The 18,967-nt window shown below is 45.9% G+C and overlaps 1 protein-coding gene across 1 annotated transcript in view; it reads right to left on the minus strand.

Moving 5' to 3' along the window:
* Positions 1-253: 253 nt before the first annotated feature.
* LOC132895996 (matrix-remodeling-associated protein 5-like) overlaps positions 254-18,967 on the minus strand; it is a 47,080-nt gene continuing 28,366 nt past the window's right edge. The window contains exon 6 of the mRNA XM_060936726.1: positions 254-2,229. Coding sequence (XP_060792709.1) covers positions 318-2,229 — 1,912 coding nt within the window. The 3' untranslated portion in view covers positions 254-317. The remainder of the gene's footprint in view (positions 2,230-18,967) is intronic.

Below are 18,967 nucleotides of genomic sequence, written 5' to 3' on the forward strand. Positions count from 1 at the left end.
AACCATCACTTTCCTTTATGAATACCTGGGAGTCTCTGGAGCAACTTTGAGAACCATGGATGCAAAACAAGCACCAAGAATTTTCTCCCAGCATCAAGAAAGCAGATGAACAGTTTCTGTATCATATCTGCTGATGTTTTTGTTTGTGATGATCATATTGATTTCAGTTAATTACGTAGGTATTATATTTACAGGTAACTGTATTTACAAGAGAGTGTTTTCCAGCAGAAAAAAAAACCATATCCTCACTCACTATGATCAGTATTCTCTGCACTGCAGTTCTTTTAGCCATGTAGGTATTTATACAATATTTTGTATCAAAACACATATACATAGGTTCCTTTGCTATCACTGCCAACCACGTTTTTGGCAGTGCACTTATAGAAGCCACTGTCTTTGTTCAATGGGTTCTGGATGACCAGAGAGCCTTGTGGATGGATGTACCTATTGCCATAAAGTCGTGGATGGGGGCCTGACTTGAGCTGGGTTTTATCAGGCATTTCCCAAAGTACCTCTGGCTTTGGGATACCAACTGCCACACAGTCAAGCTTGATTGCAAGTCCTGGTCTCCCATAAGTGACCGCTGAAAGTCCAGTGGTGATGCGCGGTGGATAAGCAATCACAATCACTGCAACTGACATGGATGAGGACCCGTGTTTGTTGACAGAATTACAAAGGTAAGTTCCCCTATCATAGACAGAAGCCTGTTGGACTGTTAAGGTACCGTTGTCAAATATGATGTATCGTTCCATTTTCTGTGGCCTAGTGAGGATTCTTCCACTTGGTAGAGTCCAGGTAAGCTTGGGTATTGGGTTTCCACTTGACAGACAGTTCAGCTGAAGGTTTTCACCATTGATAATGCTTACCAATGAGCTGTACTTGCTGCTGATGACAGGCTTCTGATTGGACTCTAGAGTCACTGTCCGTTCCACAGAACCTGCACTGTTACGACCCACGCATTGGTAATTCCCTGCTTCTGAAGCAGAAGGTTCTCTAATGAACAAAGCTCCATCAGGGAGATGGTTGAAACGGAAAATGGTCATTCCACTCAAAAGGGTTGTTCTGTTGGGAAGGAACCAGGTGATCTCAGGATGGGGGTTTCCCTCCATGGAGCAGTTAAGGATCACAGAGACGCCACTGGTAAATTGGACAGTTTCTGTGGCAAAGCTTTTCAGCTTTGGTTTCTCAGCATGCTCTGTAACGTGAAGCTGTACCTCCAGTCTGGCCTCACCTGCCTCATTGCGAGCTATGCAGAGCAGCTTCATAGAGTCACTCTTGCATAAGTTGCGAATATCGAGAGTACCATTGTGGTGAACCATGATCCTGCTGCCATAGTAAGGAGCTGGAAGCACACTGTTCCCAGGCATTATCCACATGACTTGGGGATATGGTGTTCCTTCAGCTTTACAGTGCAAGAGAACCCGCTGGTCTTTCTCAGCAGTCTCCTGTGCTCTGGTTATAGAACTTTTTAGTCCATTAATGTTGGGCACTGAAGTGACAACTTCAACACTAACCACCTTCTTGTCCATTCCTGCTATATTTTTGGCAAAACAAGTGTAGTTTCCATTGTCTGACTGTTGTACCTTATGAATTTGCAAAGTCCCATCTGTGGAAATCTGGTACTTATTTGATGTTGGCAGGGCTATGATGTGGTTGTTTGGGGAAAGCCATGTTATAGCTGGTGGAGGCTGTGCTTTTGCCCTGCAAGTAAGTGATGCTGTTTCCCCATGTGAGACTCTGATCACCTTAAAAGTGTTGTTGTTGTATATAGTTGGAGCAACTGCCACTACTCTGATATAAATTTTCATTTCATCTTTGCCAAGCTGATTCTCAGCATAGCATGTGTAGTCTCCCTCCTCCTTCATACCAACGTCACTGAAATAGAGAGTACCATTGTCAAATACAACATGCTTCCTCGTGTGCACTCCACTGTCTGACTGCATGACACTATTAATCATAGTTCCATCTGGAAGACTCCATTTGATCTCAGGGTTCGGGAGACCGGATGCAATACAGTCCACCTTCAAATCTTCTCCATAAAGAACCTTTTGGTTATTTAACTGTTTCTGCTCAATTTTGGCTGCTTTCATCATGATGGTCACTTGCAGGAGAACAAAATCTTCCCCGATTTTATTTCTGGCCAAACAGAGGTAATCTCCATGGTCCTTGTCTGTAACTGATTTAATGGTGAGAGTTCCATTGCTGAAGACTTTCATTCTATGATCGAAGCTGGAAAGAAGGAAACATCAGGTTAATTTAAAGCTAAATAATAATTTGTGAATAATGGCACAGTATGGACAAAAAATGTGAATATAATGGTATTTCAGGGATGTGATTTTTCCGCGAATTCGCGGAATTCCGCTTTTTTCACCTCAAAATTTGAAAAAAAAATTTTTTCCGATTTTTCGCTCAAAAATCCGCATTTGTATCCTATTCGTTCCGACTTTCAGTAATTTCGTCATTGAGATGAAACGAGGTACGTGATTGGCCCATCGCTCTGTAACAACCAATGAACGTGCTTGTTAGATAGCTGTACGTAAGCTCGCTTCAAACAAAGAGTTGAAAGATGGCAGCCTCCGTGATCGAGCGTAAAGATGCAAATCAAGTTAAAGAAATCGACAGAATAGTGAAAAACAAGTTCCGCTGGGAATGGTTGGAGAAAGAGGTTGCTACAGACGTTGGATATAAGACTGTGAGACATTTGTTCAGCAATTTCGTTCTTTGGGGAGAGGGTAGAGGTCTCTGGCTGTCAAGTTTGGGGATGCTGGGACCTCCCCTGCCCGAGCTATGAGCGTGCAAAGTCGGGCTGGAGCCCGGGATAGAAATGAAACCTAAGCGGAGCGCCGCGGCTCGCCTCGGGGCGAATTATGTCCCGAGGCGCGGGGCTAGCGCGCCCTGCCCACACTGGTTCTTTGGGGGGAGGGCAGAGGACTCTGGCTGTCAAGTTTGGGGATGCTGGGACCTCCCCTGCTCGAGCTACGAGCGTGCAAAGTTGGGCTGGAGCCCGGGATAGAAACGAAACCTAAGTGAGTGAACACAGTAATTTTGAATATCCTTAAGTGAGTGAACACTGGGGTTCTGAATATCCTTAAGTGAATGAACACTGTGGAGTTATGATTATCCTTTGGTGAGTGAACACTATAGAGTTATGTATATGAAATTGACATTGCTAGAGTAGAAACTGCAGAAAAAAAGTGACTGATATGCTGGAACTGGACATGGATGCTAGCATCTTTTTTCTTTGAGAGTTCCGGAAGACTTGTGGATGAATTCTTATGTTGCATCATGTTTGTTTGAAAAGGCACATTTAGGTATGTTCAACTTCTACAGTAATTGAAAGTATAAATTTTGTTTTTCCTTATACAATTTTCTATTTATTCTAATGCAGATTTAATTTAGAATGACATTTTTAGGTTTCATGTTTTGGCTTTTTGTCAGTTAAGAATCATTGAATTTACTATAGGGGCTCAGAGTTGCATGTTGACCATTAAATTGGCTTGAATTTGTTAATCATGACAAGTTTTTTCTTGTGTGTTTGCTTGCCATTTTAGTACAATTTTTAAGTCAGAAAACCCCAGAACCCAGGAGCTTCGGGGGGCTTCGCCCCCCCTTGTCCCCCCACCAGGGCGCTGCCCTGGACCAGCTGGGGGCCTATGGCCCCCAGACCCCCGGCTAAAATTTTCAGATAATTTCACCAGCCCCAATTCACATCCCTGGTATTTTCAAGGTAAAAATAATTAACAGGATGAAAAGGAATGATGCAGTTCTCTTTCCATGGAGTCTAGGGAAACACAAAAACAGTAATGCTCTGTAATAACAAATACCATGTTAACTGTTTTGTGAGTAGTATTTATAATTAACAGCACTTCCTAGCATTCACATTTCAGTTTCCAACTCTTTCTGTTCCTCCAGTAACTATCTTGAGTAAATGTACTTCCTTGTTGTACTTAAGTACCAGTTTGGAAGATTTGTGCTTGAATTAGAATATTATTGAAATTGAATACAGGCATTCTTATTCAAGTAATTTTACAAGAGGGGAAACAAACATTTCTGTTCTATAGACTTTAATTTTCACCTTCAAAGTAATTTTAAAAATCTCAAATGGTATGAGATTAGCAAACAAAACAAAACAAAAAACTCTATGCCAATCACTCATGTTTTCACACAAAAATATTTTTTTAAATTAGTATTTTTTTAAAGACATATTCACAAACTTTTACATTGGTGTCAAATGAAATCTTGCACAACTGGCCTTTGAGAAAAGGCCAGCACCTTCTATTAATCAGCACAGCACACACCATGTGTCAAGCCAGAGTCAATCTTTAACCATCAGCAAGATGCTAAAGAAGGCAACTGGTCTTGCTTGAAATTCTTGAACACGTTTCACCTCTCATCCAAAAGGCTTCTTGAGTTCTGTCTGACTAGTGGGGGATTTCAGGTATTTATCCTCTAGTGGACCAAAAGCAAGCCTAAGGAGAGTTGCTGGGGTCACATGGGTGGTTGACACTCTCAGTCCTCCTGTAGATGTTAGGATCACTGAAGGCCGGGTGTGAATGGTATTCGCAGCCTAGAGGGTCTTTAGGGTGATCTGTGGGTCATTGGCTCTCTTTGCCATCATATGAGTCATTGAAGTCAGCCAAGTCCTGATGTGGATAGGTATTCAGTTTTCTGGGAAGTGTGCCAAGGACTGCATTGTAGTAGTCTGGCTAACGCGACAAAGCTCTACGAGCTATTGGTCTGGCCAAGATATTAAGCCCAACCATTTCCCAGAGCCCGTGGTTGACCCGCCTCCCTGAAATGCCTCAGTTTGCTACTGGTCAAAGCCAGAAAAGGCTGTGACGAAGCTTAAACCAATCACATCACTCTTTCCTCTGACGTATGCGACGCGACGGGGCTAACTGGTAGATTAAACTCTTACCAAAGCCGGTCGGGAGCAAGGCGAAAACGTCCTTCCTTTCAATAAATACCTCCAGGGCTTCTCTTTGCTCCGTTTTCAATGAGAACTTCCCGTTGAATGCTTTCAATACAGCATCTATGCGTAATAGATGCAGAAGCATGAATGAAGCGCTTCCGGCATAGATTCTGTAAACAATCTATGGCTTCCGGTCGCAGTTCTACTACGTCAGTGCCTTGAACACGCCTCTACCCAGGGCCGTTGGAGATGCTCAAAGTTGATTGGTTCCCGATTTTTCGGGAGCTTGGAAGAGCTGTAGATAGCTTGCCTGGCCAGACTAAGCTCGCAACAGGCCCTCATGTTGCATCACGCTTAGGATGGGCGGTCCCAGGCTAGCATTGTAGGTGGCTGATAAGTGGTCTCTCAGATCACCTTCTCTGTTCAGTGTCTTGTTTGTGTCTGGGTATTCTGTCCTTTGGGTGGGCCAATTTCTGCCTCAGAGTGTTACTGGGTCTGAAGTATAGAAGGATGTTGTGTTTGTGGAAGATCTTCCTGAGTTTCTCAGTCCAGAAATGTAAGGACAAATGCAAGGTTCTTGAATTTGTTGCTGTTTGTTGCATTTTGTTGCTGTTTGTGTTTGTTGCTGATCCTGGCTCCTCTTGTTAACATGCCACATCACGTCAATAACTTCCAGGATTTTGCCACTAAAGTTGCAGACCTAAAGCTAGACTCAAATGAAACCATGGCTTCCTATGATGTCGCTTCTCTTTTCACCTGCATGCCCACCACAGAAGCAGTAGAATCGGTTAGGAAATGACTTCAAGACAGCACTTTACCGGACATAACAAACCACATTTGCACCCTGCTTGACCTCTGCCTGACCACCATCTATTTCTAGTTCAATGAATGCTTCTACAGAGAGAAGCATGGATGCACCATGGGCTCACCAGTGTCCCCTATAGTGGCCAATCTATACATGGAGGAAGTGGAAAACAAAGCCTTGACCACTTTTTCAGGAGTTGCTCCCAGCCACTGGTTCAGGTATGTGGATGGCACCTGGGTAAAAATCAAAACCCATGAGGTGGAAGCCTTCACAGAGCACATCAGTGCAGTGGATATCAACATTAAGTTCACTCGGGAGGACATCAGTGGGAACAACCTAGCCTTTTTGGACTGCAGTGTGCACATCAAACAAGGCAGAAGCCTTAGCATTGAGGTCTACTGGAAACCCACACACACAGACCAGTACCTACTGTTTGACTCTCACCACCCACTGGAACACAAACTGGGGGTCATTAAGACCTTGCATCACAGGGGTCAGAAGATTCCTACAATGTTAGAGGGGGGGGAAGAGCAAAAATACATCAAGGAAGCACTTCAGAATTGCGGGTATCCCAACTGGGCTTTCATCAAGACCAGAAAAAGAAACATAACAGACAGGGAAGAAAACAGCAACAAACGCAAGAACATTGTAATTCCCTACATTTCTGGACTATCTGAGAAACTCAGGAGGATTTTCCACAAAAACATCCCTGTACACTTCAGACCCTGTAAAGCTCAGGCGGAAATTGGTCCACCCTAAGGACAGAATACCCAGACACAAACAGGACAACATAGAGTATGCAATTCAATGCAGTGAGGAATGAACAAACCTGTACATTGAGGAAACAAAACAACCGCTTCACAAGTGCATGGCTCAACACAAGAAAGCCAGTTCCTCAGGCCAGGACTCTGCAGTCTATCTTCATCTCAATAACCAAGGACCCTCATTTCAGGACTGCAATGTATGCATTCTAGCCAGAGAAGACCAGTGGTTCGAAAGAGGAGTAAAATAAGCCATCTTTCATCAACCTGGAATGACCATCACTGAACAGAGGTGGTGGTCTGAGGCACCACTTATCAGCCACCTACAATGCAGTCCTTGGCACACTTTCCCAGACAACTGAATACCTATCCACATCAAGACTCGGCTGACTTCAATGACTCGCATGATGACAGAGGGAGCCAATGACCCACAGATCACCCTAACAACTCTCTAGGCTGCTAACACCGTTCACACCCAGCCTCCAGTGACCCTAACACCTACAGGAGGACTGAGAGTAAGTCCAGTTGCCTTCTTTAGCACCTACAGTTTACGATGACCTGGATGACTGAGAACCTTCACAGATATAAATCAGCAAGGTGAGTGTCCATGCCCATACCTCGGTAAGATGTTCTCTTTAGCTAGACTTACCAAAAATTCATAAAGGGTTTGACATGTCTCCTTTACATCACATGTACAAATGAAAAATCAGCCTTTAAAAAGTCACCAAACACATTGAGGTGAGTTAGTTTTCATTGCCACTGCCAAACCTAATCCAGGCTTGAAGTGAACCATGTTTGGTAGACTTGGCCAGAATTGCAGCAGTAGGATGGTCAGTTCCTTTCTGTGCACTCGCACACATTCACACCTATGGGTAATTTAGAGTATCCAGTTAACCTAACAGCATGTCTCTGGACTGTGGGAAAAACCAGAGCACCCGGAGGAAACCCATTCAGACATGGAGAGAACATTCAAACTCTACACAAAAAGGCCCCCATCAGCCACGAGGCTCAAACCCAGAAACTTCTTGCTGTAAGGCAACAGTGCTAACCACTGCACCACCAGGCCACCCAAATTAGCTTTAGATTTGTACATTTGCTAGCTAGATTTTTTTTTTATTAATGCCATCTTTGCATTCATTCCAATAGGGTTATTAAACATAAGTGAGCAAGCAAGGCAAATTCTATTGTACTGTAACATTCTAATATTGAATAAACAGTTACAGTAATAAAGACATTTCTGGATTGTACATTATACTATTTATAACCCCTGCAATATATCTGGTCTGTCAGTGGCTGCTGGCTCTTTTAATAGCTTCATGTTTGAATTAGATTCCTGTTTAACAGCTTTTTTTTTTAAAATTACTTTAACAGCTCTGGCTGTTAAAGTTAAAGCTCTGTCTGTTAAAGTAGATTTGTTAAAGTAGATCTGGTGAAATAAATAAATGGAAAGATAATCACTTTTCTACCAAATTGACACACATGGCAGGTTTTACTCACTGATCTACTTGCTCAAGGTTTTGATCTAAGGGTATTATGTGATGTACATCACATTGTGATGTTATTTTTCCACGAACCTAAATCACTCACTTCTTATTTCCTAGCCAGGCGTGTAAACAATGTTTATAGAACAAACAACTGCTTATAGAGCAAAAACAGACTTGCGCACTGTTGCGTTTTATTCAAGTACTATTTTTCCATTTGAAAATCAAAGCACAACCATAATCTACCAGAGACATTTCCTGAATTTATCTTTAAGACCGGTCAACTCAAACTCACTAAATAATGTTCCAAACATGACCACATACAAATGGGAGAGAAAAGGCTGGAGAATATCAACTATGCTGCTGGGGCAATAAAAGGAAAAAAAAAACAGAAGGTAGCTTGTAAGGTATCAGACTAAGTGGCTAAGCGACAACATCTTTTCCTCGTTCAACCTATAATTGCAGATCAGAGAAAGAAAAGAGTAACATAAAGGAAGGCTAACTGAGAAATATGTAATGTTTTGTTTAAGGAAACATCTGAGGGCATTAAAATGATAGAATTTTCATAAGCACTGTTTTTGAAGAAAAAGGTTGCCGCATTTCGTTGTATGATTCATACACATTATATTTTTGGTCTCTTTGCTTGAAACTTGGATGAACTCACACACACTGGGCAAATCTGCCCATAACTCCTGGAATTATGAGCTTTGACCAGACTACTTAATCAACTGTCTAGACTCTAGAGAAAAGATGGAGGCATTTGCTTTGGAATAAGCAACAGATGTTGCACTGTAGTGCAAAATCTGCTCATCGCATCTGGAACTTGTAAGGGTGGCCCTTTTATCTGCAAGCAAATTCTTCTTCTACTACTACTACAACTTCTGGGCACAATCAAATTCTTACCAGAAGAGCTTCCTTAAAACTTTGCACTGTGGCAACTGATGACACTAAGTATCACCAACACAATATAAAACAACAATCGCCATACACTAGAAATACTTACCATTCATCCAGTTTCCATACCGGTTATCCTACCGAGGGTCAGCTGGAGCCAATCCCAGCTGACATTGGGCGAGAGACACAGTCCAGCCTGGACAGGTCGCCAATTAGCCACAGTGCTAACGCACAGTGACAGACAGCTATTCACACTCACATTCACTCTTATGGACAACTTCTAGCCCTTTTCCACTGCATGGTACTGGCACAACTTGACTCTAATCAGTTTTTTGGTTTTCCATCAGGCAGTACCTAGTACTTTTTTTTTTTTTTTGGTCTAACCTCTGTTGAGGTTCTAAGCAAGCTGAAGCAATACCAAAAGTTGACATGAAAACACTGCAGACTACTGATTGATCAGAGAGAATCACTATCACTGCATCATCATTGTGCGAGACAGGATGTCCTGAACAAACTAATGGTTGCATTCCAATAACAAGGTGTGGCAGCGGGGGCATGGTCAAGTGCCGGTCTGTGACAGGAGGGCGGAGTCAGGGAAGGTAAGTGGCAGAATCACTACACTTGAGAGCAATTAACCTGTGTTTGTGTGTCTTCCCAGTGACCGCGCCCTATATCAGGAGGGAGAGCGAGAGCGGAAGGAGCTCATCCCTGGACGAGACGCTGATGTGTGTGTCTCTGTGCATCCGACACATATTGTTAAACTGAAAAGTGTGGCAATAAAAGCCTTGTTTTCACCTGATCTCTGCCCTGCCGTCCTCTGTGCTCCACCCACCCACAGGGAAATTACCACAGTGGTGCCGAAACCCGGGACAGTGGAGCACCAAACCAGCAGCCCCATGGAATCCTCCCCGTTCGCCGATCTGGTCCACGCCCTCGCCACGGCTCAGCAAAGCCAGCACCAGGCGCTCGTCACGCTCTGAAAGGAGCAGGAGCGGCGCTTCGAAGCCCTGGTGCTGGCCCAGCAGGAAGATCGCGAGGCGTTCCGGCATCTCCTCGCGTCGGTGGGGTCCACCAGCGCTCCGGCCGCGGGCCCGTCTCCCCTCATTGTCACCAAGATGGGCCCGCAGGACGACCCCGAGGTGTTCATCACGTTGTTTGAACAGGTCGCCGAAGCCTCGGGGCGGCCGATGGAGCAGCGCGCGGTGCGCCTCCTCCCCCTGCTCACGGGAGAGGCACAGCTGGCCGCGCTACAGCTCCCCGCCGACCGCTGGCTGGCCTACGCGGACCTCCGCCGGGCTGTCCTCTAGCTCGTGGGGCGCACACCGGAGCAACAGCGCCAGCGCTTCCGCGCGCTGCGACTGGAGGAAGTCGGCCGGCCGTTCGCGTTCGGCCAGCAGCTCCGGGACGCCTGCTGGCGGTGGTTGAGGGCCAACAATCGCGACGCCGAGGGAATCGTCGACCAGGTGGTACTGGAACAGTTCATCGCCCGCTTACCAGCCAGAACCGCGGAGTGGGTCCGGTGCCACCGCCCGGCGTCGCTGGATCAGGCAGTCGAGCTGGCGGAGGATCATCTGGCGGCTGTCCCGGCAGCAGGACAGCAGATGGCATCGTCTCTTCTCTCCTCTCTCTCTCTCTCTCTCTCTCTCCCCCTCCTCCTGTGTCCCGTCCTCGCCCCATTCCCTCACCGCGGGGGCCGGCACCACCCCAGCCGGCCCGCCGCACCCGCAGTGCCCTCCCGTTTCTCCCTTCTGTGTCTGTCTCTCCCCCACCTCAGGTGAGTGAGCCCCAGATCACCGGTGCAGAGGGAAAGCCCGGGCCGGTTTGCTGGCGCTGCGGGGAGCCGGGCCACCTTCAACAGCAGTGCACAGCAATGGAAGTGGGCACGGTGGTTCGGATCCCCGACGCGCCAGAGGCCGCCCTCGATCGGGCCGGAGCGTATCGCATACCGGTGAGTATCCAAGGGGCTACATATCAGGCGTTGGTGGATTCTGGTTGTAATCAGAACTCAATTCGCCAAAGCCTGGTTCAAAACGAGGCATTGGGGGGAGCACAAGGGGTGAAGGTGTTGTGTGTGCACGGGGATGTTCACCGCTACCCTTTGGTGTCGGTCCACATTATTTTCAGAGGGGAAAAATTTATAGTGAAGGCGGCGGTTAATCCTCGCCTTACCCACTCGTTAATTTTGGGGACTGATTGGCCGGGATTTCGGGGTTTAATGACACGCCTAGTAGAGAGTGGGTCCTGCCATTTGACAGGGGGAGGTCCCGGTGTCGCTTTGGCGGGAGCAGCTGTCACAGAGCCGTCTATGTCATCTCTGCGTCAGAGTGAGGAGCCGCTGGCTCCTCCTCTCTCTATTGGGGAATCCCTCGCGGATTTCCCATTAGAGCAGTCGCGAGACGAGACTCTGCGGCATGCATTTGACCAAGTGAGAGTAATCGATGGTCAAATGCTCCAGGCGAACGCCACCCCGTCCTTCCCCTACTTCGCGATTATGAAGGATAGATTATACCGAGTGACGCAGGACATTCAAACTAAAGAGCGAGTCACGCAGCTTTTAATTCCGAAAAGCCGCCGGGAATTGGTATTCCAGGCGGCTCACTTTAATCCCATGGCTGGACACTTGGGGCAGGATAAAACACTAGCCCGAATAATGGCCCGATTCTATTGGCCGGGGATTCGTGGCGATGTCCATAGGTGGTGTACGGCATGCCGTGAATGCCAGTTAGTAAACCCAGCGGCCATTCCAAAAGCGCCTTTGCGCCCTCTACCGTTAATCGAGACCCCGTTTGAGAGAATTAGGATGGATCTCGTCGGGCCATTAGATCGGTCAGCACGAGGGTACCGCTTTATATTAGTTCTGGTGGACTATGCAACGCGATACCCGGAAGCAGTGCCTCTGCGCAATATCTCAGCACGCAGTATTGCAGAGGCACTCTTCCGCATCATCTCCCGAGTTGGAATCCCGAAAGAGATTCTGACTGATCAAGGCACTACGTTTATGTCACGAACACTGCGCAAACTCTATGGGTTATTGGGGATTAAGCCGATCCGCACCAGTGTGTATCACCCACAAACGGACGGTTTCGTAGAACGGTTCAACCGCACCCTCAAAAATATTATTAAAAAATTCGTAAGTGAGGACGTACGTAATTGGGATAAGTGGCTCGAACCCTTGCTGTTCTCAGTGCGAGAGGTCCCCCAAGCCTCCACGGGGTTCTCCCCATTCGAATTATTATATGGGCGTAAGTCGCGCGGCATCCTGGACGTGCTGCGGGAAAATTGGGAGGAGGGACCTTCACAAAGTAAGAACAAAATTCAGTACGTTATGGACCTGTGCGCAAAACTCCACACGCTCACCCACCTAACTCAGGAGAATTTGCGGCAGGCCCAGGAACGGCAAGCCCGCCTGTGCAACAAGGGTACGCGCCTTAGAGAGTTCACTCCGGGAGATAAGGTACTCGTACTGTTGCCCACGTCGAGCTCCAAATTGATCGCCAAGTGGCAAGGACCCTTTGAGGTCACACGGCGAGTCGGGGATGTCGACTATGAGGTGAGGTGAGGTGAACGGACATGGGTGGGCCCTACAGATTTACCACCTCAATCTACTTAAACTCTGGAACGAGGAGGTCCCCGTGGCGTTGGTGTCGGTAGTTCCGGAGAAGGCGGAGCTGGGGCCGGAGGTTCAAAAAGGGACATTGGCATCACGTACCTCTCCGGTCCCCTGTGGAGACCACCTCTCCCCGACCCAACTCACGGAGGTCGCCCAGTTGCAGACCGAGTTTTCGGATGTGTTCTCGCCCCTGCCCGGTCGCACTAACCTCATAGAGCACCACATAGAGACGCCCCCGGGGGTGGTAGTGCGTAGCCGCCCTTACAGGCTACCCAAACACAAAAAAAAGGTGGTTCGGGAAGAACTTCAGACCATGCTCGAAATGGGCACCGTCGAGGAGTCCCACAGTGACTGGAGCAGCCCGGTAGTCTTGGTACCCAAGGCCGACGGGTCGGTCCGGTTCTGTGTGGACTATAGAAAAGTCAACGCGGTGTCTAAATTCGACGTGTACCCAATGCCTCGTATTGATGAGTTGCTCGATCGACTCGGCACTGCTCGCTTTTATTCGACACTGGATTTGACGAAGGGATATTGGCAGATCCCCTTGACTCCACTATCCCGAGAAAAAACGGCCTTTTCCACACCGTTTGGATTACACCAGTTCGTCACCCTTCCGTTTGGGCTGTTTGGGGCACCCGCGACGTTTCAGCGGCTGATGGACAGAGTCCTCCGCCCTCACGCCACGTATGCGGCAGCATATTTAGATGACATAATCATCTATAGCAATGACTGGCAGCGGCACCTCGAACATCTGAGGGCCGTCCTTAGGTCGCTGAGGCGAGCGGGGCTCACAGCCAACCCAAAGAAGTGTGCGATTGGGCGGGTGGAAGTACGGTATCTGGGCTTCCACTTGGGCAACGGGCAGGTGCGTCCCCAAATTAATAAGACGGCAGCAATTGCAGCCTGCCCGAGGCCCAAGACCAAAAAGGGGGTGAGACAGTTCCTGGGGCTGGCTGGCTATTATCGTAGGTTTATACCTAATTATTCGGAAGTCACCAGCCTGCTGACTGATCTCACTAAAAAGGGGGCACCAGATCCGGTCCAGTGGACGGAGCAGTGCCAGCGGGCTTTCTCAGAGGTAAAGGATGCACTGTGTGGGGGGCCACTTCTACACTCCCCTGACTTTTCTCTCCCCTTTATGTTGCAGACCGACGCGTCGGACAGAGGGCTGGGGGCGGTTTTATCCCAGGAGGTGGAGGGGGAGGACCACCCTGTCCTGTATATCAGCAGGAAGCTGTTGGTGCGTGAGGGGCGCTACAGCACCATAGAGAGTGTCTGGCCATCAAGTGGGTGGTTCTCGCCCTCCGGTACTACCTGCTGGGGCGCCCTTTCACCCTCTGTTCGGACCACGTGCCCCTCCAGTGGCTCCACCGCATGAAAGATGCCAACGCGCAGATCACCCGTTGGTATCTGGCACTCCAACCCTTTAATTTCAAGGTGGTCCACAGGCCGGGGGCGCAGATGGTCGTGGCGGACTTCCTCTCCCGTCAAGGGGGGGGGGGGGGGGAGTCGGCTGCAGGCCGGACGGCCGCCCAGCCTGAGTCGGGCGGTGGGGGTATGTGGCAGCGGGGGTGTGGTCAAGCGCCGGTCTGTGACAGGAGGGCGGAGTCAGGGAAGGTAAGTGGCAGAATCACTACACCTGAGAGCAATTAACCTGTGTTTGTGTGTCTTCCCAGTGACCGCACCCTATATCAGGAGGGAGAGCGAGAGCGGAAGGAGCTCATCCCTGGACGAGACGCTGATGTGTGTGTCTCTGTGCGTCTGACACATATTGTTAAACTGAAAAGTGTGGCAATAAAAGCCTTGTTTTCACCTGATCTCTGTCCTGCCGTCCTCTGTGCTCCACCCACCCACAGGGAAATTACCGCACAAGGGTTCTTATGCTGTATCCCCTGTTCCCTAGGGGCTGCACAAAGTAAAGAACCCAAAGGATCTTCACAGGGAACTTGATCACTAAAACGGTTTCATTTGGAACACGATATAATGTTACCAACAGCAGACAGCAGTTGATTATATTGATTATTTGTTGTGTTCTACAAGACAGCAGTTGGATGTATTTGGCATGCTCACACAAACAACATTGTTTGAAGTAATTCTGTAGACACATTTGAAATAAATGTGTTGAAACATCTGTCAACTGTGGGTAATGTACAGTATTTTAACTTTTTTTAATGAATTTGTTGATTGCCATTAAACACCTGTGACACTTCAGTGCTCTTATCTCTTGTGCTGAATGGCTTTCCTATAGTTAGCATCTTATAGCTCTTTAGCTAACATAAACATTACTAAAGATTTGAAGGAGCAGTGGAGAAGAAACTATCTTTAGCTCTGTTTGGATTATTTTATTTTTTTATTTCTCACCAACTGAATGAGTGGTGGAGACGACGAAGGTGGCAGATCAAAGGCAAAATTTATCTCCTTGTTGTGACAAAACAGGCACATACTGAGAATCAACATCTCTTTGATATCCTCCATTGTTACTGTGTGTCACATTGACCATGACATCACAGCAGTTTCATCTGGTATCCCTATAATGACCAGATACATTTATCTGTAGTGGAAAATGAAATGAAGTGCCTTATACCAAAAGGGAGTAGTCAAGTCAATACCATATAGTGGAAAAGGGCCATTAGAGTAGCCAGCTGACTAACTCCCATGTCTCTGGAAGGAAACCAGAGCACCCAGAGGAAACCCAGGCAAGCACAGGGAGAACATCTAAACTCCATCCATTATCTGTAACCGCTTATCCTGTGCAGGGTTGCAGGCAAGCTGGAGCCTATCCCAGCTGACTATGGGTGAGAGGCGGGGTACACCCTGGACAAGTCGTCAGATCATCACAGGGCTGACACAGACACAAACAACCATTCACATTCACAGTCAATTTAGAACCACCAATTAGCCTAACCCGCATGTCTTTGGGGGAAACCGGAACACCCAGAGGAAACCCACGCAGATACAGGGAGAACATGCAAACTCCACACAGAAAGGCCCCCCATCAGCTACTGGGCTTGAACCCAGAAACTTCTTGCTGTGAGGCAACAGTGCTAACCACTACACCACCATGCCGCCCAACATGCAAACTCCACGTGGAAAAGCCCCAGTCAACCAGCAGGTTCAAACCCAGAACCTGCTTGTTGTGAAGAAACAGTGCTAACCTCTACACCACAATGCTGCCATGAAACGTTTACCAAAAATGAAAAAAAGTGCCTATCAGAGGATAGATATTAATATTGAGGGGTATAAAGCGTATTGTTCTGATCAACCTAAAAAAGGTGGAGGTCTTGCCATTTATATTAAATGCAAATTTAATGTTAGTTTAGTGCTCTCAAAATCAGTGAGCAAAAAACTTGAGTTTCTGGCCTTGAATCTTCAAGTCTCTAAAGACCACTATGTCATGGCAGTAGGTTGTTTTAGACCTCCATCAGCAACAAGTGATTCTTTATCTACACTAATTAACTTGTTGTCACAGTTTGATTACAATGAGATTGTGGTTATAGGCGATTTGAACTGGGATTGGTTGTAGCCTATATTGGATGCATTTAAAGCACAGTGTGACATTCTGAATTTGATTCAAATTAATTAACTCCCCTACAAGGCCAAATCCCAAATGTCACGAGAAATCACTCATTGATTTAATCCTGACTAATGCCCCTTTTAAATACTCTGCTATAGGTGTTTTTCCCTAATGACATGAGTGATCACTGTGTGGTAGCTGCTGTAAAAGATACTAAGGTTCCTAAATCTAAACCTCATTTTGTTGAAAGGGAGAATATGAAGATGTTTTTTTACATGATTTATTTTATTTTGACTGGAATAGAGTTGCCCTGATTGATGACTGTGAAACAGCCTGAAATTTTTTCCATGATGGCTTCCTTGGAATTCTAAACAGACATGCACCTATATGTAAATTTAGAATTAAGGGGCTGGATAATGATTGGTTCACAGCTGTGATTTCAAACTTGTTTCATGAGTGTAATGTGGCATGGGCAAAAGCTAGAAAGTTAGATACTGATGCTGACTGGCTTCATTTTAGACAGCTGCAAAATAGATTTACTTACCTTTTCAGAAAAGCTAAGGCTGAGTATCATCTCTCTGTAACTACAGAAAATCTAAATGACCCAAGGAAATTCTGGAAAACTATTAAGTCCTTATCTGCATCTGATAAATCAACTTATCTTCCTTCTTGTTTAGTCAAAAATGTGGCTATATCTGATAAACTACAAATGTTGAATTGTTTTAATGAGCATTTTATTTAATCTGGGTTCTTGTTTAATTCTGTTGTCCCTACAGCTACAGCGCCCTCCACAATTATTGGCACCCCTCATTAAAATATGTTCTTAGGCTTGTAATAAATTCATTTTTTTAAATAATATAGGACAACTGCAAAAAAAAAAAAGTGAAAAATCCAACCTTTAATTCAAGTGCATTTATTCAGTGGAAAAAAAATCCCACATTAAGAAATAATGTGGGATTTACATAATTTCATGTAAAATAATTATTTTACATGAAATTATATGTGCCACAATTATTGGCACCCCTGATGTTAATACTTTGTACAACTCCCTTTTGCCAACAAGACAGCACTTAATATTCTCCTATAACATTTCACAAGATGGGAGAGTACAGAAAGAGGGATATTCAACCATTCCTCTTTGCACAATCTCTCTAAATCATCCAGAGTCCTGGGTCCTCTCCTATGCACTCTCCTCTTCAGCTCACCCCACAGGTTTTCAATTGGGTTAAGGTCTGGGGACTGAGATGGCCATGGGAGGAGCTTGATTTGTGTCTGGTGAACCATTTTTGTGTTGATTTGGCCACATGTTTAGGGTCATTATCTTGCTGAAAGACCCAGTGATAACCCATCTTCAGCTTTTGGGCAGAGGCCACCAGATTTTGATTTAAAATGTCCTGGTATTTCAAAGAGTTCATGATGCCATGCACCCTAACAAGGTTCCCGGGGCCTTTGGAAGAGAAACAGGCCCACAGCATCACCGATCCTCCCCCATACTTCACAGTGGGTATGAGGTGCTTTTCCGCATACTCATCTTTCGTGATGTATTAGAGTGTTTGTTGCCAAAAAGATCTATCTTGGGCTCATCTGACCAAAGCACATGGTCCCAGTTGAAGTCCCAGTACCACTTGGCGAACTACAGACATTTTACGTTTATGCTTGTAAGTGAGAAAAGGCTTTTTCCGTGCATGCCTCCCAAACAGCTTGTTGGCATGTAGATAGCGCCTGATGGTTGTTATGGAGACTTTGTGACCCCAAGATGCTACTCTTTGATGCAATTCTCTAACAGTGAGCTTTGGAGAACTTTTTACTTCTCTTACCATCCTCCTCACTGTGCGTGGTGGCAAGATAAACTTGCATCCTCGTCCAGGCTTGTTTGCCACTGTTCCAGTTGTTTTAAACTTCTTGATGATTCCTCTGACTGTAGATATGGGCAGGTTTAGGCGAGTAGCTATTTTCTTGTAGCCATTGCCTGACTTATGAAGGTCGACATGCATCTGCCTTACTTGAATGGTGTGTTCTCTTGTCTTTCCCATGTTGAAGAGTGGATAAGAGAAATAGGCCTCTGTGTCACATCATATTTATACCCCAGGGAAACAGGATGTGATGAATTACTAACTAAAGGTTCCTAGATACTCTGATCAACTTTATAAACTACAGTAGAAATGACAGAAATGCTTCAATTACATTTATTTTCTAGGAATTGTTATGGGTGCCAATAATTTTTGGAACAGGTGATTTTATGAAAAATAATTTTCTTCATCAGGGATTTTTTTTAATTCACTAGAGTTAAGGGTTATATTTTTCTACAATTTTCAGTATGAGATTATACTTCTGCAATAAAAATTGAATTTATTTTTTTTTACACATCTTAACCAGGGGTGCCAATAATTGTGGAGGGCGCTGTATGAAATATGTGGGTGACAACTCTGTTGTTTTTGAAAACTCCTTTAGTTTTATCCCCTTTGCTGTTGCTGAGGTTCACAAAGCCCTGGAACAGTTGAACCCTAGGAGACCGGCTGGTCCAGATCACTCAGAACCTTTCTTCTTAAAATTAGCTGCAGACTTCATAGCTGAACCTTTGACCCATTGTTTTAATCTTTCAATCTATCAAATGAAATTCCTAGAGTGTGGGAGACTGCTTATGCTTTACCTCTTCTAAAGGGGGGGGGGGGACCCAACAGAGCTTAATAATTACAGACCCATTTCCAAACTTTCTGTATTAGCCAAAGTGTTGGAATCCCTAGTTACTAAACAGGTGAAAGAGTTTTTAATCACTCACTCAATACCATCTAAACACCAGTCAGGTTTCAGGAAAAATCAGAGCACCACTACTGCCACTATCAAAGTTGTAAATGACATAATCAAAGCTTTGGATGATAAGAAACACTATGTCTCTCTTTTTATTGATTTGTCCAAAGCTTTTGATACTGTAGACTAGGGGTCAGCAACCCTAGGCACGCGTGCCACAACTGGCACGCCAAGGAATTTCC

Source organism: Neoarius graeffei, chromosome 13, assembly GCF_027579695.1.
Source record: "Neoarius graeffei isolate fNeoGra1 chromosome 13, fNeoGra1.pri, whole genome shotgun sequence".
NCBI lineage: Eukaryota > Metazoa > Chordata > Actinopteri > Siluriformes > Ariidae > Neoarius > Neoarius graeffei.